At 46.9% G+C, this 23,746-nt stretch overlaps 1 protein-coding gene across 1 annotated transcript; it reads right to left on the bottom strand.

Moving 5' to 3' along the window:
• Window positions 1-8,621: 8,621 nt before the first annotated feature.
• LOC112103038 (gallinacin-13-like) lies at window positions 8,622-14,711 on the bottom strand. The gene is made up of 3 exons (XM_024194597.2): window positions 14,654-14,711; window positions 13,026-13,171; window positions 8,622-8,663 (listed from the first exon to the last, which is right to left on the bottom strand). Exons 1-3 carry the CDS (start codon window positions 14,709-14,711, stop codon window positions 8,622-8,624), a joined length of 246 nt encoding a protein of 81 aa, XP_024050365.1.
• Between the last annotated feature and the right edge of the window lie 9,035 nt (window positions 14,712-23,746).

Raw genomic sequence — 23,746 nt, 5'->3', positions numbered from 1 at the left:
GGGGGGGGCTGAAAGGGAAGGAGGGAGGAGCTCAGGGGTGGGATTGACTGAAGGGGGAGGAGCTCATGGGGGAGGGGCCAAGGGGGAGGTGGAGGGAAGGGGGAGGGGCTGAAGAGGATGAGCTCGGAGTGAGTCTGGCACTAACTCTGAGGCAGGGCCGCCCAGAGGATTCAGGGGGGCCGGGGCAAAACAATTTAGGGGGCCCCTTCCATAAAAAAAAGTTGCACTACTATAGAATACTATATTCTCGTGGGTGCCCCTGCGGCAAATTGCCCCACTTGCCCCCCCCCCCCGGGCGGCCCTGGTTTGAGGTGGGGCAAGACCCTTCAATTCCTTGTGCCCCAGTTTCCCCATTGGTAAATGGGGAAATAGGGGTTATTATTATCTTTGTAGAGGGTTAAAAGATGTCTCGATGCAGACTTACATCTCTGCTCTAGCACACCAGTCTCCTAAAGAAGACTGGAAGAAACAGAATGGATAAAGACCTCACGTCTCATGTAGCACAGAGGCAGAACTTCCCATTAAGCAAACAAACACAACAGCACTGGTTCCTGTTGATCCCCAGCCTTCTCATGTCGTTCCTTCCACCCTCGCTCAGGTGAGAGAGGCTGACAGCGTCTCACCAGCCTATGCTTGCAAGAGCCAACTTCCCTTTCAGCATTGTCATCACATCCTGGGAGTTCCCACCGTTGTTTATTTGTGAGCAAAATGAAGGAAGACAGAAATGTTGACTATAGTCAGTGCATAGAAGCATACATGTGATATTGCTCACCCATCAGCTCATCTACCGTCAGGGCTGGCCCCAGATCAAATAGCGCCCCAAGCAAGGAGCATCTTCCATGCGCCCCTCCTCCCTTTGGTAAATGTTTGAATACCTTATTTTTATTGCATTTGTAGTCCATTTCACGACTTTGATGCACAGTTTGCATGCATGATTTATCCCTATTGTATAAGATGATACATTTGAATGCTAGTGTAACGCTGACAGAGCCCGGTCGGCAGAGGGCAACCTCTGTAGCTTAGTGCATGAGCCTTTACCATATGAGCTAAAAGCCAACTGGCTGTTAGTTAAGGCTGTAGAGCAGACTCATTTTATCTCTTTCTCTAAGTGGCCTCGGTGCCACTAGATGGGACACAAACACCACACCCAGAAGGTGTGTGGGTTACACTAGGATCTGTAAATCTGTATTTATTCGTGCCATATATAAGCAAATAAAAATGCATTTCCTCTTAGTTTATAGAAACTTTTGAATTTTAAGAATAACTGAAATGTAATAACATGAAGAAATTGAACTGTGCACCACCAGTATTAAAATAGTGTTACAATAGGTGACTGCAGATATACTGGTGAGGGCACGGCTGACAAAATTCTAGGAGGTTTGAGGAAAATGTAATTCTCAGAAAGTCTGGAAGGTTCCATGAGATTCTACAAAGGTCCAGAACATTCTAGGAGGTTAGTGAAAAATGAATCCACACATGGAATACCTAAAACATTTTACTTCAAACATTCTATTTTTCCTTTTGTTGCTAACAACAAAAACAGCACCCCGAGCCTGACGTGCCTACCTCCCCCCCCAAGCCTGACACCCCAGGCGGTCGCCTGCCCCTAAAGCCAGCCCTGTCTACAGTGGACAAAATTCTGCTTAGTTACACCAGTATACATCTCTATTTTCCTTTCCCAACAGGTAAAATACACATAATTACTTGGCAACATTTTCTTAACCTTCACTGGCAGCCAGTTTAGCAAATAGCCAAATATGCAGATCAGAAGCTGATGCCTGCAAGAGAATGGGTAGCACCACTGGGCTGCCAGGGTGGAAAGGGACATTTCAGGGAGGATAAAGACATTAAAGTGACATTACATTATTACTTTGGCTCAGTTTTGTTCACTGCAGAAGATGTTGGGGAGGTAACTACCCTAACCCTACTCTCTTCTCATAATAAGATACTGTCAGAGGTTGAGCTGGCTAAAAGGGAGGTTTTGAAACAAATCCAATAAGCAGCAACAGGTCTCCAGGCCCAGGTGGATATATCCAAGATTCCTGAAGGAGGTTAAGAATGAAGTGGCTGAGCTGCCACCACAAATGTGCAATCTCATTCGATTTACCTACCATTCTGGAGAACTAGAGGGTATGTTGTAGGGAAATTGTGGACCAGTAAACTTTACTTCTGTACCTCCTAAATTGCTTGCAATGATAATTAAAAATAGGATTATGAAACATCTAGTTCCAGGGTTCTCAAACTTCATTGCACCGTGACGTCCTTCTGACAACAAAAATTACTACATGACCCCAGAAAGGAGGGGGTTGAAGCCTGAGCTTGCCTGAGCCCCTCTGCCCCGGGCAAGGGGCTAAAGCCTTGGGGCTTCAGCCCCAGGCAGTGGAACTCGGGCCTCAGTCCCAGACCCCAGCAAGTGTAACGCCAGCCCTGGTGACCCCATTAAAATGTGGTTGTGACCAGGGCCGGCTTCAGCTTTTTTGCCGCCCCAAGAGGTGAAGAAAAAAAAAAAAGAAAAAAAAGATAAAGCCGCGATTGGCGGCACTTCGGCGGGGGCTCTACTGCACCGCTTCATTCTTCGGCGGCAATTCGGCGGCCGGTCCTTCCCTCCGAGAGGGACTGAGGGACCCGCCGCCGAATTGTCGCCGAAGACCTGGATGTGCTGCCCCTTCCCCTGGGCCGCCCCAAGCACCTGCTTTCTGCGCTGGTGCCTGGAGCCGGCCCTGGTTGTGATTCATGTGGGGTCCCGACCCACCGTTTGAGAACCGCTGACCTAGAAGACTGTGATATACAAGGGTCTAACCAGGACTGCTTCTGCAAAGGAAAACCATGCTCAGTAATTTTAGAATTCTTTGTACAGTGTTAATAAAATCGGGTATAAAGGTGAATGAGCTGGCTATTTTAGCCTTTCAAAAGGCGTTTGACAAAGTCCTTCACAAGAAGCTACTAAAGGAACTAAGGAGTAAGGGTCCGAGAAGCAAAGTATTGTCATGGCTGATAAATGGGCTAATGCACATAAATGAAAGAGTCGGATGAATTTTCATCTTGGCAAAAGATTAACAGCAGGGTGCTTCAAGGTTCCATACCAGGGTAGGTGTTTAACATGTTTATTACTGATATGTAGGTGGGGGCTTGGTGACAACATTTTGAAATTACAGATTTAGGTTAGTCGAGACCAGAGAGGCAGTGAAGAACTTCAGAGGGACCTAACCAAGTTGGATGAATGGGCAATGCAAGAGCAGATGAAGTTTGATGCCTACAATGCAAGGTAATGACCTGTAACACACACTTCCCAGTGGGTTACATGCTTTCTCTGCTCAAAGGAAGCTTGTCCTGAGTGTCTGAGGCCCACAGTGATTCGAATCCCAGACAAGTCCCCATTTACGTGACATCCATGATGTTGGTCGACACACTGGGGACTGAACAAGGAGCTCCAGAGCAAAAAGCATAAGCTGCTAATGCTCTGTAGCTGGGGACTGTAACAATTTATATCCTCGGTGGATCTTCATATTGATATGGATAATGAAGATATCCAACATTTACATTAGGTAAGATTTTTTTTAAAGATTAAAGGGGATATAAACCCTCGTGCTCCAGCACAGAAGCAAACTTCGAACTGAGAGGTAAAGAGGAACCTTCCCCTTAGGGCGAGTTATACCACTGGCATCCACTAGGGTGTAGCTCGCAACGAAGCCGCTGTCAGTAACAGGATACTGTGTAGATGGAGCAGTGGTCTGATCCAGAATAGCAGTTCTTATTAACCTATCAGAAACCCAGAAATCCTTACTCCCCATCTTATGCTTTTCTTTGGAAAAGATCAAAACACCTAGGACATGTAGGGACCAAAGAGGGTCTTTAAAAAGAGGACTGGCCACTTGATTGAAAAAAAGAGAGAAACGGCTATTTTGTTGATCACAGCCATCTTCTTTGCCTTTCTTCAGCTCTGATTAGGGCCAGACAGCGTCTCCAAACAGCATCTCTTCCTCTCAGAAGTTTCAACAATAAATTCACTCCGAGTATGGGCCCATTTACGGTCACCACCAGGATGGCTGCAGTGACGTGTGTATTCAAGGGTGCTCATCTCCTGCACAAGAGAAACAGTTTGAGGTTATTGGTGTAGGCACAAAACCGCAGGAAAACAGGAATTTTCATAACAGATCAACCCAGAAACATGCACACAAGAGAAGTTGCTCATTCATTGTTGGTACGCAGGAAACCATGCGTGATAAGGTTTTCAGACACTGGTCTCTGGTTACGTGCTTATCGTAAGGGCAAGTTACCGTGGGTGTAGCTGCATGCTCACAATTGTCAGTACTGGCAGGGGAGGTCATTTGAACAACTGAGTATCAGATTTGCAGGTGCACTGGCCTAGCTGTCCGAGAGCAGCAACAAAGCTACAGGTGCACAAACGGAGGCTTGGTTAAAGCTGGGTGCAAATTTGCCCCAGGACATCTACAATAGCCCAGATTTGCTTTAATTAATTAATGGAGATAGCCTATCTCCTAGAACTGGAAGGGACCTTGAAAGGTCATCAAGTCCAGCCCCCTGCCTTCACTAGCAGGACCAAGTACTGATTTTGCCCCAGATTCCTAAGTGGCTCCCTCAAGGACTGAACTCATAACCCTGGGTTTAGCAAGCCAATGCTCAAACCACTGAGCTCCCCCCCTCCCCCACTTACACCTGTAAGTATCACTAGAAAATAAGGACATTGAGGTCAGCTCATTTTCCAACCCAAATATGAATCCCATCTCAATAGGGGAGAAAATAACCTTGCCCACTATGACACTGACCTACTTTCCTTTGTGAAGGCTGGTAGCTCTACAAGAAGGGAGGTCTTTTATGGCTTACATAAGCAGATCCTCAGCTAGTGTAAGTTATCCTAGCTCCATTAAGGTCGATGGAGCTGTGACAATTTACAGCAGGTGAGGATCTATCCCAAGAGGTCTTGGCAGGCTCCATCCACCCGGAACCCTCCCACTGAGTATCCAAGGGGTGCATAGTCGTTAGCTGGAATGTCAAAACTTTACTGAAGGTTTCAAGTGAAAGAGCAAGACTCTGATGGGTCTAACCTTCTCAATTTATTCATGGACCATTAAAAGAGCAGTCCTCTAACAGAACCTCTGGGCCCTGCACTGTTAGCCTTTTTCTTTATTGAAAGTGGACCATTTATTCCTATGCTCTTTGTTTCCTGTCTCTTAGCCAGTTACTGATACATTTCTTCTCACACTATGAATATTTAGTTTGTCTAAATAAACTATGTTTTCCCATTCTTTTTTGTCCACTATTTTGTAGATGTTTGTAAAGGATCCTAATAGATTAGTGAAGCACACTTTTCCCTTGCAGAAGTTGTGCTAGTTTCTCCCCAACATAACATGTTCCTCTAGATGATTTACTGTTCTGTTTTTAATTGTTTCAGCCAGTTTCCCTGTTAATGAAGTCAAACTCTCTGCTGTGCAATCCCCAGGATCACACCTAGTCCCCATTTTAAAGAGAGGCCCAACATTGCTACCCTCCAGTACAGCAGCGGATCTGAATGAGAGATTGCATGTCTGTGTCAGCAACTCAGCCATGTCATTCTCATACGTCCTCAGAACATTTGGGTGTAAACCAACCAGCTGGGCCTAGTGACTTCTTGCTACTGTAGTTATGAATTTTTCCAGTGTTTGCTTTTTTGGAACCTCAGTCCCTGACAGTGTCCCAGCTTTATCACCTGTGAAATGTAGCTCTGTGGTAGATATCTCCCCAACATCCTGCGTGGTGAAGACTCTCTGCAATGACCTTCTCCTCCTCTATGTCTCTCTTTATTCTCTGGTTATTCAGCAGACTCACCAGTTACCCTGAAGGCATCTAGCTTCTCATATACTGAAATAATATTTGTTACTTGCTTTTGATTCATAGTGGCAATTCATAGTCATTCATAATGGCAATGGATGGTTATTGGGTCAGGAAAGGAGTGTGCAGAATGACTCTATAGCCTGGTAATGTGGATGCTCACCTGGGAGACACAAGTTCAAATCCCTACTCCACTGGCTAGTTAATTATTTATACAAAGTAGAACAACTTCAACAGGAGAGACTGAGAGTCATCAACACCAGCATATCCCATAGTCCAATGGAGGGGCGGCATTCACCTACAATGTAGGAAGCCCAAGTTAAAGTCCTTTCTTCACATTAGGCAGGGGAGGGGGTCTCACAAATTCCAGAACTGTGCTCTAATCAAGAGGTTAAAAGGAGGACTCCTCCTCCTCCAGCCATTTTGTGACTTCAGTCCAAACAACTGAAATGTTTTGGAAATGTCGAAACAAGCTGTTCCGTTTCAACACCTCTGAAACATTTTGATTTTTCAGGTTGGTCGGCACTATTCAGTGGACGCTACATGAATTTGCAAATAGTCTTGGGTTGACGGAAACTACATTTTTCAGTGAATAAATTATTTACTGAAAAAACTTTGCCAAGAGCTACTCCTAGGGCCAAAGACTCGGCTGCTCCATGTCGACACTGCTGAGGACAGGGGGCGGTAAGACACCTTTTTTCCCTTGTAGGACGAAACTGTCCCCTAGGTAACTTAGACTAAGTCTCTAACGGCCAAATCTTGAGCTGGTGTAAATCAGTGCAGCTCCATTGACTTCACTAGAGCTATGCTGATTGACACCAGCAGAGGATCTGGCCCTAATGTAAGGGGGCTCTTGGCCCCTTACTAAAACTCAGTTGGGGGTTTTTGGTTGTCTAGCTCCCAGTACCAAAAGGAAGGGGAGGGGTCGATGGGAAATCCGGACCCTGAGACTGACAGTCCCTGGGGGAATGGGGAGAGGCCAAAGCTCCAGATCAGCCTGATTGACAGGGCAGGCAGGCTAATGAGGGAGTCAGGAAGCCAGGGAGGTCCCGTCCTCCGTGTGAGCTGGCATTGCCTGGGTCAGACAGAGTGGGGCCAAGCTAAGGAGAGAGCAGGGGCCCGAGCTGAGCTGGGGAGCAGAGCCGGGCCAGCCAGAGAGAACCGGAGAAGCAGCCCAGGAAGCAGATCGGTGCTGGGAGCAGAGCCACAGAAGCAACCCAGAGAGCAGACCTGTGCTGGGAGCAGAGCTGCAGCAACCAGAGCCAGAGGGGCCAGAGACACAGCCCAGGGAGCTTGAGGCAGAGTGGTGGAGCTGGGGCTGGAGCAGTCTGGAGCTGGGTGCGGTGAGCAGCTGGGCAGAGCGAGGGGGACCCTGGGCAGCAGGCCCAGCGCAGGGAAACGCCCCCAGACAAGACACACTGCAGGCCAGACTTGGAGGGGGATCATAACCCCGACATGGGGGGCTGATGCTGGGAAGAAGGTTCCTGCCACCTGGAGCCTGAGAGCGTGTGGCCATCGCCATAGCAAGTGTACGACCCGCAGCATCCCTGCAGCACAGCCAGGGCCTAAGAAGGAGGCCTGGGACTCAGGAGGAACAGACTGTGAACTGCCCTTACATTTCAAAAACAGCTGTTTGTGATGTCCCTGTGCCACAGAGCGGGGTTACGTGTGTTTTTTTTTAAAAAAAATAACCTTTAACCTTTCCCATTTTTTTCTATATTTTTAAAAATTGATTGCTGTTTAATAAATTGTATTTTCTTTAAACTACATGGAATGATCAGTGGGCCAGGGAAGCATCCAGTGCAGAGAGAGCACCCTGGAGTGGGGACACCCTAGCCCTGTCCTAAGTGACCATGACAAGTTTGGGAGTCGAGCCCCCCAGGAAACCTGGGCCCAGCCTTGTCAGGGTTACAAGGACTCTGCCACACAGGTGAGTGGAAGGGGAGCCCTCGAGGTCAGGAAGGGATCTGGGTAAAGGGAGTGGGAGCAAGGACTCAGATCCTTTCGCTTGCGCACTTCACTGGGGTAGTGTATAAGCCAGGAGAGTTCCCCGCAATAGCGGGCCTATTCCCCCGCTTACACTAAGATATGACAGATGGTCTGGTACCATAGGAGCTGTTCCATCAGTCCAGCAAGAGTGTTATGCACTCCAGCCCCACCGTCCCCTGGGATAAAGTGGAGCACACTCATCTCTGTCATTGTTTGGGAACAGAGTAAGACATCCTACACTCTACGACCCATGATAGCGTTCTTATTTTGGTGTTGAATTCAGGCAGTTGTATAATGAGGGAAAGCTTGACTAGGAGACAACAGACTTTTGTCTCAAAACCAGAGCCCACACAGAGCCAACGTATGCAGTGCAGGGTGTCCTGCTTTAGTAGTTAGCTCTCTGAGTGATGGTGTTTGGGGAGTTGGTGGGTCTTGCAGAGAAAACGAAGACCCAGCACACCGTGCTTGGGACTGAATGCAAGACTGTCTTGATTTCCTGTTTACACAGACTCATACCTCCTTGCTCTACACCCCTTAGTGATCGCTCTGATGTTCACAACTCACTCCACAGGTCTCAGAATGTAGAAGTGGGAATCTTCCTTATACCAGAATCCCATAACCTGAATGACATTTAATGAACAGCGCTGAAAAGCCCCCTAAATCCAGTCTGGGGATACAAATTCAGTCCCTAATAAGACTGTTAATTCTGTTGCTGACACCGCCAGTATCCCTATTTACAGTCCCACCTCTTACCTGGAGTAGCCATGGAGTCTAAGAAGACAACAGCAAAGTGTAGAGGAGCCTCATGGCTGAAGGTTGGCTAGGATCCCAGTGTAGCTGGAGAGCTAAGAAACAGAGTCAGAGTGAGATTATTATGTGATGAAGATAATAAGATTCTGCATTTATACAGGTTTCAGATTGGTAGCCGTGTTAGTCTGTATCAGCAAAAACAACGAGGAGTCCTTGTGGCACCTTAGAGACTAACAAATTTATTTGGGCATGAGCTTTTGTGGGCTAGAACCCACTTTATCAGATGGATGGAGTGAAAAATACAGTAGGCAGGTATATATATTACAGCACATGAAAAGATGGGAGTTGCCTTACCAAGTGGGGGGTCAGTGCTAACGAGGCCAATTCAGTTAAGATGGAAGTGGTCTATTCTCAACAGTTGACAAGAAGGGGTGAATATCAAGAGAGGGAAAATTACTTTTGTAGTGCTAACTACATTGGCCTCCTTAGCACTCTCTTGAGGACTCCTTGTTGGTTTTGCATTTATACAGAGTTTCCTGAGAGAGAGCAGGATATGGGGAGGAACATACATTAATTGAGCCATGCACACTGCTTGCTGCTCACACAGCCTTTGTTGTCACTCAGCCCCAGTGCATCTGCTCACGACAATACTCAGCTCCCGTGTACTTCATCTCTTTGTGTCACTGGCCCTCCCACTGTATTATTAGCCCTCTCATGTGGCATTTGCACAGTTCACCCAGCTCCAGAATACAGGCGTGTGCGAGGAATTCTCCCTTCTTCTTATCCAGCTCAGAAAGAATTTGACAACTTGCAAATTAGTTGCAAACAGGAAGACGTCAGCTGTGGGTCTAATGAATTAACAAGAGGGCAAAGTACATATTTGGAGCAGGTCCTGGGTTAGCGAGACCTGAGGTAGTTGCAGGGTCTAAGTATCAACGAGTGACAATTGACAGCCTAAGTAGAGACATCTCTTCTCCTCCTGTCCTCCTCTATAAGGGAGATGTTATAAGTGTGCGCTACTGCTTTGGCCGCTATCAATCCGAGAGACTCCCAATGAATTATGTCCAAGAGACAAAGGGAAGATCTAAACATTAATGCAAAACTTGGGTCGTCCTCTGGGCTTCTCCCCAGTGAGGCTCAACAGGGCAAAGCGTATCCAAAATTAAATATGCCCATTGTCTCCAGTTCTTTTTATTAGCATAGATACTTTGCTGTGGTTGGATCGCTCAAAAATAGGTGGATGTTCCTACTTAATATTTATGTTATTTATGCCTGGAGAGCTCAGTCAAGATTGGGCACCTTTAGGTGCTGTACCAACAAGAACTACATCTCTGCCTTGAAGACCTCACACTCCAAGAAGGCAAACAGCATATGAAGGGTTGTGGGAGAGGGAGATATTTGAATAAATACCCTGTTCCTAAAGTCAAGACTGAATGCCTTTCAGAAACTTACGTTGCAGCTCAATCAGAGGTTACAGGTTTGATTCACAAATTACTGGGTGATGTTCTCTGGCCTGCGTTATGCAGGAGGCCAGATTAGATGATCATAAGGGTCCCTTCTGACCTTAGAATCTATGAAGGTAAGCAGAGGTGCATTTTTTTTATCTTATTCTTTAGTTGTGTAATGCCAGAAAAGTAAAGCTGATGGGCTCATTGTCAAGTGTTATATTGTCAGTCATGGCCAGGGTTTTCAACGTGCTGGAAGAAATGGGGTTCACTGAAATAGTTATGGATTATGGGCCTCAGAATTGCTGAGAAACTCCACTCCCGTGGTAGTCAGTAGGAAAGGTGGGTACTAAATACAGGCTGCGAGTCCACAACTTTCCTAAGTGATTGATCTAGGGTAGTGGGGGAGAAGGCTGAGTTCTTGAGTGTCCAGCCTGGCACACCTGAAGGGCACCCACTCACTGAAGCACCCAAAATCCATGTCTGCTTAGAACAGACTGTGGCCTCAATACATTGGTGTGGGGCAGGTGGAGTCATTTGAGTCTGCATGGCAGGACATACGATCCAGGAGGCCATAGTGAAACTTAAACCTAATAAGGGGGATGGCTACAGGGAAGGCACCTACACAGTGTTGGCAGAGACGGCAGCCTATGAGTTGGATATTTAAGGCCCCATGAACCTGACATTTTCACATCTGGGGCTCCTCAGCTTGTAAAAATGCCTCGCAGCATCATAGATTCATAGATTTTAAGACCAGCAGGGGCCATTAACTCATCTGGTCTGATCTCCTGCATAACACAGGCCATTGCATTCCACCCAGTTACCCCCGTATTGAGCCCAGTAACTTGTGTTGGGGTAAAGCATAACATCCAGAAAGGCCTCCAGTCCTGATCTGAAGAGTCCCAGACATGGAGAATCCACCACTTCCCTTGGTAGTTTGTTCCAGTTGTTAATCACCCGCTTGTATCTTATTTCCAGTTTGAATTTGGCTGTAAACTTCCAACTGTTAGATCTTGTTCTGCCTTGCTCTGCTAGATGGGAGAGCCCTTTAGTATCTGGTATTTTCTCCCTGTGAAGGTAGTTATTCATTGTCATCCAGACTCTTTCTGATAAGCTAAACAGATTGAGCTCTTTACATCTCTCACAGAAAAGCATTTCCTAAAGCCCTTGAATTGTTTCTGTGGCTCTTCTCTACACCTTCTTCAGTTTTTCTGTAACCCTTCTGCCAGGTGCTGTTGACAGCAACAAGGGCTGGGTTGAATATCTAGGGGTGCCTCTTAACAATACAACACAGAACCAGGTTGGCTCCCCACCCAGTAATCCGGGAAAACTAAACATGTCCCCAGGGCACCTCTAAGAGGCAATACTTCCCCTCTCACAAGCATTGAGTCTGGGTATAACAAAAGAAAACGGTTATTAAAAGGGAGATGGAACTCAACATTCATTTGGAAACACACTGCAATGATTCAAAAGCATTTAAACCATAAGTAAACACCCCCCCCCCAGAGTACACTGGGCTGTGTCCTTCGCCTCAGTTTCCCACCTTGTGGCATGAAAGTCTGCAGAACAAATGTCCCTGTAACACACCACTCCCCTCTCCCTCCACCCCACTGCTGCTGCTGGCCGGTCCCCACTATCACTGCAATGCTGGGTTCTGAGGTTCCTCCTCTTAGCCCAGTTCTTAATGATTTCACTGGGTCATGGGGACCCTCACTACCACCCCAGCCTCTGCGTGGCTTTCACGACAATACCACCCCCACCGCAGATCTAAGGTTTAGCCTCTAGACCTCTATAGCAGCAATTTCAGCTTGAATAATCACTGAACGGAAACAAGGACTCTCAATAGAACCGAATCAATTCTCTCTTTAAAAAGTTAAATTGCACCTAGGACTCTTTACACACCAACCACACCACTAAATAGAAACACTTGCCCCCATCCCTTGTGACACGCAGAGGGATTGGGCATCTGTACCCGTTGATTAGCAAGTGAGGTTCAGTTCAGGGTGACCCCCCCAATCAGGGCATGCTAAGTACAGTTCTGCTGCCCTTTACTCATAGAAGAAGGATAACAACATTTCATTACCCCAGCATTCAATACCAAAGTGAATTATAACCCCAAACCAGCCAAGACTGGTCACTTTGGCAAAACAGCTGAAAACCTAGGCAGAGTAGGTGTGTCAATGCGAATACGGTCTGCTCCTGAAGTCCTTCCCCCTCTTCATCACTAGATGTCAGGGGAGAGCTCATTCAGCCCCTGCTTACATGTAATTCTGGACATCAGAACTGCACGCAGTCTCATCAATGTGGAGGTAACATCACCTGCCTGCTCCTACGCACTACTTCCCTGTGTATACATCCAAAGACAGCATTACCCTTTTTGCCACAGCATTGCCGTGGGAGCTGATGTTGAGCTGTTTGTCTGCTATGCCCTAAATCCTTTAGGATCACTGCTTTCCAGGATACAGTCCCCTGTTCTGTAGCTGTGGCCTGTGTTGTTTGTTGCTAGATACGTGACCTTGCATGTGGCTGTATTAAAATACATTTTGTTTGAAGGGGCCCAGCTTCCCAAGTGAGGGGTGTAGTTCCATTGACGTCAATGGAGTTGTGCTGATTTACACCAGCTGAGGAAGTGGGATCCGGATGGGAAGGAAGAGGGGGCCTGAAATGAGTGGAAGCCATTATCCTATAGTATCAATCCGTTTCTCTCCCCGTGGGTACCGTGATTTTTCTCGGGGAGGATTTGAACAGAACCTGATCGTGCAAGAAATTACAGGAGATAGAACTCCCCGATGCTCACATTCCTGCATGTACATTGGGAATTATTTTTGGGTTGGTGAGCATTATTGTCCTCCTAAAGGTTACACAGAGTCAGATCCTCGACTGATGTATGTTGGCACGGATCCACTGAAGTCCAATTTCTACCAGCTAAGGATCTGTCCCACAGCTTCCAATTCTGCTTGATGGACACCAGACGAGGTCCATATCTGAGAGAAAAAGGTGCAACTGTCTTACCAGACGCTTAGGTCGGCAGCATTTCTGCCTTCCATTCCTGCAGGTCCCCAGCTCCACTTCATCCCGGCCATCGATCTTCGTGCATTTTGCTTTACAGTAACCATCACGTCTGATGCAAGACTGGGTGTCTGGAAACCTCCGGTGTCCTACAAAAGGGAAAGAGTATCTAATTTCCAAAGGATGGTACAGCACTTAGGGTCTATTATGTTTCACCTATCACCTATTACTAGTTGTGTTAATATTGCCCTGTGTTTGCTTGCTAGGAATGTGTTGTATGTGCTATTGAACAAAAAGAATGTTTGTTAAATTACAACCACAAGCTCAAATTGTCTCTCAGTATATTGCAATTAAACAATTGTATAAAATATGACCCACTCAAGAATTGTTCTTGAGGGGTTAAAACGGGGACATGTAGTAGTAGGATTTTATGTTTGTATTTTGTATAATTTAAACTAAAAAATGAAGAATAATAAAATAATAATGTAGCATGTATTAAATGTATTGATGTATGATTTGACCATATCACGCCAGACACCCTTTTTGAGTAGCAGAAAGGAATGGCCTAATGTGCCATTGGTAGAGATGCATCAGCCAGAATTTCTTTGTGTCTGGACTGATTTCAAGGCAGTAACAGACCTTTGCGGGTCACCAGTTTGTTGTAGGCTTAGCATTTTAAAATAAGTAGAAGAATGCCGTGATTGTTTTTCTTTTGCATTGCAATTTGATGTTCCTGTTCAAAATGTTCTGTATGAATCAATTCTGTTTTGTGTGTGAATGAGGAATGTGTGTTAAGAGATAAGTGTGAAGGCCATCACTGAACCAGATGGTCTAGGGCAGTGGGTCTCAAACTTTTTTACTGGTGACTCCTTTCACACAGCAAGCCTGTGAGTGCGACCCCCCTAAACACACTTTTAAATATATTTAACACCATTATAAATGCTGCAGGCGAAGCGGGGTTTGGGGTGGAGGCTGACAGCTCGCGACCCCCCATGTAATAACCTTGCGACCCCCTGAGGGGTCCTAACCCCCAGTTTGAGAATTCCTGGTCCAGGGAGAAACCGGAGACAGACGCAAGGGTGCCAAGAGGCTGCAACATGCCCCTATTGAAATGTCAGAGGTGAGTAGATTGATGACTCTAAAAATGAGACAGGCACCTATCAATGGGGACGAGATCGCTGTGATCAAAACCAGCATGGGGTAACTCCCTGAGAGACTTAATAAAAGAACAAAATAAAAAAAAAAACAATTTAAAAAAACAAGCACTCGTCAAACAACAATTAATTACAGCATGACGGTGCAAAACTCAATGAAGGAAAATGACTATATAAACAGGGTGCCTTGCCATGAAACTTTGGGTTTGTCCTGCCAAGACTTCCCCGGAGCATCGTGTCATGCCCAACGGAACCCGGCTTCTCCCTACCCGTGATCAACCTAGCTGGCCAGTAGATTGATCCGGACTCTAGACTGGTAACTATAACATCGACTGGCAGGACAGTGTGTGTGTGTGTTTGAATGCATATGCTAATTGTTGTATCTTCAGTAAATGCAGCATATTGCCTTTTCCCCTGAAAAAGATCCCGTGTGCTTCTAATAAGCATAACACAGTCCCCTACGTGTTTCAGTCTTACCTGCGGTCGCCAGGGAGACCAAGAAGAGAACAGCAAACAGAATGTAAAGGATCTCCATGGCCAAAGGTGTGGCTGGCCCGTCAGAGGTACCGAGATAGATTGAGTGTGCAATTGTTCGAATGGCATATGTGAGAAGTCCCTGTATTTATAGAAAGTCCCCTACCAGAGAGCAGAGCACAAGGGGAGGAGCATAAATTAGTCACTCCCCAAATACAGGTGGTTGGCTTCTCAACCCCCTTTCAGGTCACTCTGACCCACTGGATCCACTCTCAATAATATGCACTTCCTGATTATTCAGCATTCATGTCTCTCTGTCTCTTTTTTTTTTTTTGGCCCTTCCACATTGCCATTATGTTTCTCCCATGAAATATGCACAATCCACTCCGCCCCAGCAGCTGGACAAGATGGGGTGAAATTCTCCCTCCTTCAGATCCGGCTCAGAGGGGATGTGACAAGTAGCAAGTTGGTTCCCAATTCAACAAAACGCTGTCAGGCGTATGTATAATGAACAACGTTGTAAAATAACAATAGGTGTGTCGAGAGTTTTGCCAGTTTAACGATACCTGCATGCAAGGGGATGCAGTATGGCTAACCTCAAGAGACCAAAAACCGTGAGTCAGATCCTCAAAAATCAAGAGATTGACTCCCCCCAAATAACCAGATGTGTTTAGAAAGGTGTTTTGGGCTACCTCTGCCTTTTGATTTTTGAACTCCCGGGCCCATCCTTAGTGTAGGTGTGTGGCAGAGCTGCCCATTCTCCCAAATTTACTGGGTTAGGCAATTCTGGCCCCTGCTGCAGAAGCTCTCACCTCACATTTACCTGTCCCCTGCCCAGCAATTAATTCTGCCCCCAGACATCCAAACCAATCCTGTCTCCGCAGCCCCTGCATCAGTTTAGCACCTTCTAAGGCCCCAGCCCCCATCAGTTTTGCCCCCCTGCTCGATAGCTCCCTCCTCCCCCTTTCTCATCCTGTGAGATCAGCGTCACATTACTGAGAAGAGGGGAGAAAGATCTCTTCTTACAGCAGCTCTGATTGGTTGTTCTGCTCCAGGAGGCAGGGCAGTGGGGCGGGCAGCCAATGAGAGAGGGGTTTTCCCCACAGGCTGGGCTTAAATTCCTGTGAGGGCTGGAGCATCTGGCATCATCATCAGCCTGGCCTCAGCCCGTGCCGAGAGCCTCTTAATTAGGGGGAAAAAAATGACAAGAGTTGGCAACACTAGGGGTGTTTACCTCACCCACCCACACCGGCAGAGAAAGAGTTAACTGGAGCTAGAGAGCAATTAGTGACCCAGTTACACCTGGAGGGTGGGTGAGACCCAATTTAGGATTAGGCCCAGCTGGAGAGGAGCTGGGTGACTAATGAAGGAAGGACTGATTCCAGAGCAGGAGAAGGGAGGCAGGAGGCTAGGCCTGGCCTTGGGATCCTCTCCCAAGAAGGGAGCTTTGGAAAAGGACCAGGAGAGGTGTTGGGAAAGGGCAAGAGTGGAGTAAACTACTGTGGTGACTCTTGACAAACAGGCCAGAAGCCCGGGAGGCAGCTCTGGGGTTGGGGCTTTCAGGGAGATGGTTGCACACACAAAGAGCCTGGGAAGAAGCAGACAAGGAGCTGGGGCTCCAAGGAGAAGGCCCTGGGAGATGTTGCTCTGTGGAAGAGCAGGCAAGAACTCTGCAGAGACCGGGAAGGGGCAAAGAGCCTCTGGAGGAGGGAGCCCAGAAGGGGGCCGCTGGAGAAAAGGACCTAGAGACTGGGTATGAAGTAGTCCAGGGAGGCAGCAGACATTAGCTGCTTGCCCACAGGGTCCTGGACTAGAACCAAGCATAGAGAGAGGGCCTGGGTCCCCCTACCAGCCACTGAGGAAGGTTGTGTGAGGACAAGGGGTGTAAGGACACAGAGCCCAGAGTCAGGCCAAAGACCTGATGTAAGCTTATTGGATTGTTGTTTTATGGGACTGCACATGACCTGACTGGAGAACTGAGCCATGAGAAGAAGCAGAACATCGCAGGGCTGGAATGGCTGTCAGCCGGGGACATTAGAGGACGAGAGCATGGGACACCATGTCCAGCCACCAGGGGGTACACCAGCTGGTGAGTCACTCTTCTACCCTGTATAAAAGTTTTTAGATGTAGTTATATGGGTATAAAAGGTGCTTATGCCAGTATAACCAATCCTGGTTCGGGAATGAAAATAAGCATTACTAGTATAAGGTACCTTTGTATGATTGCATCCATATTAAGGGTTGTACTGGTATTACTAGATCAGTTAAAAAAAAATCACATCCCATACCGACATAGTTATACTGGAATAACTTTTCAAGTTTAAATCAGCAGAATTGCTGAATCAGAGAGACTTAAGACCCTTCTAACATTATTAAGAGCACGGTCTTGCTGTGATTCATGGGATCACATTATGGGGCCAGAGAAGAAGGATGGTACAGTGGTTAGAGCTGTCGCCAGGGCCTCAGGAGACTCAAGCTCAGTTCCCTGCTCTGCCTTCAACTTCCTGTATGACTTTCAACAAGTCATCTAGTCTCTCTCTGCCTCAGTTCCCTACCTGCCAGAGGTGTTGTGAGGATAAATACATTAAAAATAATGAGATGTGAGGCAGTCAGATACTATGTTGATTTGGGCCATATAAATACTGGAGATGGAAATTATGCATTTTTGGTGAGTATTTGCAGTGTTGCCATAAGTACTGAAAAAAGGACTTAAGTGTAAGTGCCAACTGCACCATGACAGCAGAACTTTTAAGTACAAGTATACTGTGGAAATAGTACTTAAGTATTTATAAGTGCACATACGAGTATAAGCAGAAGTACTTTCAGCTCCTGTATTCCCTGCAATTGTCTGGTCAATATATGGACAACAATCTAAATAATATCAGCACTGAGCGGAAGAGAAAGAAAAAGAGCAACAATGCGATTTTATTCATATACACAAATAAACATAGAATAGCAATGAAAAAAAATCTCGTAAATGTAAATACATTTATAAATTTTCTTTCCAATGTGTGTGTAATGTATAGATAACATATCATTCCATGAAATGGGCATTTTCCTTCAATAACAGCATAATCTCCAACATTTCCTCCTGAAGACGGGATGTGATTGTTTCAAATAACAATTATGAAAAAATAAAAGTTAAAATAGTTACTTATGCTTGAAAATGTACCTAAATACATGCACTAAGTACAGAATATTTAAAGTATTGAAATACAAGTATGTAAAGTGAATTGTAAGTATGTGCATTGCAAGTACAAATGTACTTAAGTACATGGGGACCCTGAGTATTTGGAAAACTACTGGGCCTAGGTGGAAATCTGTGAATTACAAACATTTCATGAAGTTTATCAGGATGATTATTCATCTGGAAATTCAAATTGGAAAGTGCATTACTCTTCTAGATAAAATGCGCTTCAGTTCTCCAGTCAGGAAGTAGAAACAACATCATGTGATTTAGGTGACCAATCAGACAAGATAAATAGCAAATAGTGAATAATTAAAGTTATCCGTTTGCGAATGTAACACTCCCTCACTCACCCCGGAGGAGGGAGGCCTGTCCGCCTCACTACAATGAACAATTCACATCCTGAAATGTATTCATCCAAACCATTTGGCAAACACCTATGAATGACAAACACATGGGAAGGACATCAGGATTGGTTAGTGATTGATTCAGTAAGCCCAGGCTTCTCCAGCTTTTCATAGCCGGGGCCACATCTTAAGGAAGAAATTTGTCTTGTGGACACCTGCCCTCCCATTTGCAATCACATAACATCCTTGTGGCACCTGCAGCGACTGAAGCAGAGATGCTCCTTGGGAAGCAGGTGGAGTTGGGTGAGATGCCTGGAAGAAGGGATTGCCCTGGGTGCTGTTTGACCATCTTGTTGCAGGCTAGTGTATATGTGCAAACAAAACAAATTACACTCTGAATATATCCAGACTCCTCATCACTGATATCTCCTCCACGGGGAAACCAAACTGCAAGGCTCTGGTCACCTGCTACCACTTGGCAGAGGGGTGATATGGGTGTCAGAATGGGACATAGGGGTTGGAAGAAGGGTCAGCAGTACAAATGTGATTCAGCCTGATGTAGACCTGTTTGCTTGTTGTCTATGCTGCATCTCTGGGGCCATGATATCTTTCCTGAAGGGGCAATTGTGGACACAGCATTCTAGAGACTAAAGGAATTTTACTGAAGACTTCTAGGGGCTAGAATTACATACATCTCCCTGTAATTTGCACATCAGTGACCACATTTTCAAATGGGCCCTCCAAAATTAATACCCCCACCAGTGTTGAGCACCTGTACGTTTTTGTGCACATAAACTCTGGGTCTGCACATACAAAAGAGCAATTGTGTATGTAACTTTCTTTGTTTTCTGCATTTAGTTACCATGTTTGCACATGCACAAATGTCTGCTGACACCAGTTTATGTGTGGGTAACAAAGTTTTGGAGGCTACCTTTGAAATGTTGACCCCCTTAGTCAGTGGTTTTCAAACTTTTTTTCTGGTGACCCAGTTGAAGAAAATTGTTGATGCTTGCGACCCAACGGAACTGGGGATGAGGGGTTTGGGGTGTGGGAGGGGCTCAGGGCTGGAGCAGAGGGTTGGAGTGCAAGGGTAAGAGCTGCAGCATGGGGCTGGAATGAGGGGTTCACGGAGTGGGAGGGGGCTCTGGGCTGGGGTAGGGGGTTGGGGTGTGGGAGGGGGTCAGGGCTCTGGGCTGGGGATGCAGGCTCTGGGGTGGGGCCAGCAATGAGGGTGTTGGGGTGCAGGAAGGGGCTCGGGTTTGGGGAGGCTCAGGGCTGGGGCAGGGGATTGGGGCACAGGGTTGGGGTGTGGGCTTACCTCCGGCGGTTCCCAGTCAGCAGCACAGCTGGGGTGCAGAGGCAGGCTTCCCGCCTGTCCTGGCACCTCAGACCGCGCTGAGCCCCAGAAGCGGCCAGCAGCAGGTCTCGCTCCTAGGCGGAGGCGCACAAGCAGCTCCACGTGGCTCTTGCCCGCAGGCACTTCCCCCCAGCTCCCATTGGCTGGTTCCCGGGCAATGGGAGTGCGGAGCCGGTGCTCAGAACGGGGGCAACGTGTGCGACTTTTAATGTCCCAGTTGACGGTGCTGACCAGAGCTGTTAGGGTCTCTAGGTGCTGAGCAAGGTGACCCAGTGCCTTACATGCCGCGGGTACTGGGTCATGACCCGAACTTTGAAAAACACTGCCCTAGGTCCCATGATCACTGCGCATGGTACTTTTTGCCTTCCAGACACTTCTGTAGTTTCAAGGGACCTGAATTTGGAATGACGACTTTCATGCTATTCTTAAGAGAAGAGTATTCACCCAAAAGAGAACAAGTCCCATCTACCAGGCCAGTCAGTCACTGGAAAGTTGCTGACGAAGAATTTTTGAATGAAAGCAGGAGGAGAACTGCCCTAAAAATAAACCCATTTCACAGATAAACAAGTTCTCCAAGAAGTACTTGGAGTCACAGACACAGAAAACAGTATGTTGGGAAAACCATAAGGGAGATGAGAGAGACTATTTCAGCTTGTGTGAGTGTAAGCTTTATGGCCTTAAAGCCTTAGAGAGCAGGGAGATCACTATTGATACCTGTTGGTCAAATGGGGGAATAGCCCTGAGCTGCTTGACAACTCTGGATGGTCAGAAGCTCCATAGAAGAAGGAGCTCTCTGCTGTCATCTAGTGGTGAGCAAAAGGAAACAACCGAATGGGCCAGGCCTCATTTGCATTTCTGCTATGAGACAGTTTTGGGGATTTTTGTCAAAATTCAGTAAAGTTTTAAATTTGGGGGGTAAAAATCATTATTATCCCTATTGGGTAACAAAAGGAGAAGAGAACTGTACCAAATGTGCTTGCGACGAAGAGTCACCCTGCTCGAAACCACAGTCTAGCCTAGTTGGATAGTAGAACCTGAACAAAACTGGAGATGGGAGGGGCTCTATGCTGGTGGGTGTGTATCCTTAATAGTGAGGGTTCTGTTTAAGATCTTGTGTGCTACTGCTCCTTGTCTGAAGACTTTTTGAAGAGGTGGCATAGTTCAGTGGTGAGAGACAGCACAGAGGTGGCTGATGCTGTACAAACAGCTTTTTCTGAAGTCACAGAGGCCAGCAGCATAGCTGAGGAATTCTGCTGAGGACCTACTAACCCAGCAATCGAAGCTGTAATCACTACAGCTAGGTAGGTGGTAGAGGTCATCACTCTGAGCAGACCAGGCAGCACCTCTGTTAGGAACTGGAGATGGGCCTGCTCAACTCTGGACTCTGCCAACCTTAGACAGCAAATGGTGAGTGGGGGCGGGTCGGAGGGGAGAAGTGGTTATTGCAGGAACGCATTGCCTTATTGGACTCTTGCATTGTGACAGGAGGATTGAATTTAAAACTATTAATTACCAAGACCTCTGGAGCAGGGGTGAATCTTATTTAATAGATCTATACAGATAGTGTTGCTTGATTATTCCTAGCTTTCCCATGTTTATTGTGTCTTCTTTATAGTCCCCTAGATTTTTTTTTTTTTTTTTTTTTGACTACAGACTCAGTGTTTGCAAAGGGGAAGTGCTTCCTATCATAGAATATCAGGGTTGGAAGGGACCTCAGGAGGTCATCTAGTCCAACCCCCTGCTCAAAGCAGGACCAATCCCCAGACAGATTTTTGCCCCAGAAATGGTCCCCTCAAGGATTAAACTCACAACCTTGGGTTTGGCAGGCCAATGCTCAAACCACTGGGCTATCCCCTCAGTACTCAATGGCGCCCAGAGAGTATTTAGTGTTCCCAGGATTCTGAATGGGGGCTCGAGTCAGTGCTATTTGATACGTTTTCAGAAAGAACCCCTAGATAATTGAACCCAGCCCTTTTTGTGTCCGACACCACCAGCTGGAAGGGTCACCTGATCAATAAGAAAGTGTAATGTCAATAATGCGATGGTGGGCACGATGCAGGAGGCCGTGCAAGGGACCCAAATAGAATAAGGCTGATGAGTACTGAGAGAGACCCATTTGATTGTTGTGTGGTATCTTGAGCACTTTGGTGTGGAGGCAAGTGTCTAATAAATAGCCTACTTCACGTTGGCACAAAGTCTCTTTAGAAATGTGAATAATTTGCAATGTTCCCCTTGGACAGTTTGTAGCTGGAGGCGGTCAAGGGGGAGTGGGACTCTGCTCTTTATGTGTGGTTGGCTTATTGTGTCAGGGAATGTCAAAACATTGGCAGATGTAACCTAGATTTACGCAGAGTGGCTCTGTCCCATCAAGTGGCTCAAACAAACAAACAAAAGTATATGAGCCAGCTACTGGCTTCAAGCTAACAGAGCCGAGTCTTTTTCTGCAGCCCACAGAGAATCATGTTTTTAAATCCAGAAGTCCTGGGTTCAATCACCTGTGCTCATGACCCACCAATACCATTGCATTACCAAGATGTAATTAGATTCGATGAGCCTGTTAAACGCATGTCCTTGGATGCGGCCAGCACATCCCTCAGCCCACGCCACTTCCCGCAGCCCCCATTGGCCTGGAACGGCGAACCGCACCCAGTGGGAGCTGTGATCGGCTGAACCTGCGGACGCTGCAGGTAAACAAACCGTCCCGGCCTGCCACCAGATTTCTTTGACGGGCCGCATGCCAAAAGTTGCCAATCCCTGCCCTAAACTCTGCACAAAACGTATGTCTTGAACAGGCTGGCTGTGTTTGCTTAAAACATCCCATGTTCCCCACTGGCCTTAGGACATCTGTGGTAGGGCAGAAGTCCCTGTGTGACCTTCAGAAAACCAATTAATCTCTCTGTGCTTCAGTTCCCCATCCGTAAAGTGAGGTTAATAAGTCTTTCTTTGTCTGTTTAGATTGTAAACTCTTTGGCCCAGGGTCTGACTCTTACTGTGTTTGTACAGTGCCTAGCACCATACAACCCTGATCTTGAGAAATCTACGTGCCATTGTTATACTACTACTCAACAAGAATCAACGCAGCACACAGGACACAGTAAAGGCCACATCATGTCCACTTGTTTAATAAGTGGATTGAAGACCCAGGAGTAGAACAGCTTGTTCTGTTGATTTTACTCATCTCCTTTGGGTTTTTCAGGACTTCCGCTGGTTTTTACTGCTTACAGCATACCCAGGCCCCATCATGGCAGCATCCAATTCTGTTTATGGGAAAGTCACATGATGATTTGCACTCTCCACCATTTTTCACACAGTACTGTGTGTCCCGAGCTGCCCCAGACCCTGCACAAGGGAAAGAAAGTATAGTTATGTAGTAAGGCCCTGTGGATAAGCAGAGCATTGCACACATGCAGACCACAGAACTTGTTGGATTGAATAGGCTGGGAGAGGGGGAGGTGGAATAGCCTCAGGCTCTCACCCCATATCGACCATCAGAGCTTGTCAACTACTGAAGGGGTGTAGCCATGGGCAAACTAAACCTTGAGTGCCTGGAGCTTCTTCTCACTACCTGAGGCACAGCACCCCCTAGTGTTCCTCTTGGGCCAATGCAGCCCCACACCACCCTCAGTGCAGGCCATTGGCTTGAAGGTCACAGCTGAGCAGCGGGTGGCTTAAATTTGGTTTTCCTTGCTGAATGTTCATGGGAGGTAATTTCAGGGTAAATGTCATTCTGTCCCAGGTCTCCCAGGACAGGGAAGCTTCTGACCTTGGAAAGGAGGTGCTACTCCACATGGCCGTTGCCACTTGTCTCTCCCCACCTCTATAAGTGCAGGATCGCAATGAACCAGTAGAGGTTGTGGCTGAACCAGTTCATTTAATACCCTGTGAGCTAGATCCCTACCTGTGCCCCAGTAAGCAGAAGCAGCCGATGTCACTATAAAGCATCCAGACGGGAGAGGACAGTAATTCAGAGGTGGTCATAAAGGCTGCAGAAGGTTTCCTCCTTGCAGCTCTCAACAAATCCTCTTATCTCTGGAATTCCCCTTTCTCCCTGGCACTCCTCTTGGGATGGTTCTCAAAGGAGGCCAGTTGCCTCAACTCAGACCATTCATATACAGGAGATAAGGACCCACCCTTGCTCTCCTTCCAGGCCCAGAAAATGGGCAGAATCAGACTGAAGAGCAGAATCCGAACATGTTTCTTTCTTG

The sequence above is a fragment of the Terrapene carolina genome, unplaced genomic scaffold, assembly GCF_002925995.2.
Source record: "Terrapene carolina triunguis isolate 2854851 unplaced genomic scaffold, T_m_triunguis-2.0 Scaffold228, whole genome shotgun sequence".
Taxonomy (NCBI): domain Eukaryota; kingdom Metazoa; phylum Chordata; order Testudines; family Emydidae; genus Terrapene; species Terrapene triunguis.
This window is presented reverse-complemented; position numbering and strand designations above follow the sequence as displayed.

Excerpts from the sequence above, each read along its gene's own strand:
- LOC112103038 (XM_024194597.2), bottom strand. The coding sequence starts at position 14,711 with ATGGAGATCCTTTACATTCTGTTTGCTGTTCTCTTCTTGGTCTCCCTG. Across the intron at positions 13,172-14,653 it reads GGTCTCCCTGGCGACCGCAG|GACACCGGAGGTTTCCAGAC; the intron begins GTAAGACTGAAA and ends TCCCTTTTGTAG. Across the intron at positions 8,664-13,025 it reads GCTGCCGACCTAAGCGTCTG|CTCTCCAGCTACACTGGGAT; the intron begins GTAAGACAGTTG and ends TCTGTTTCTTAG.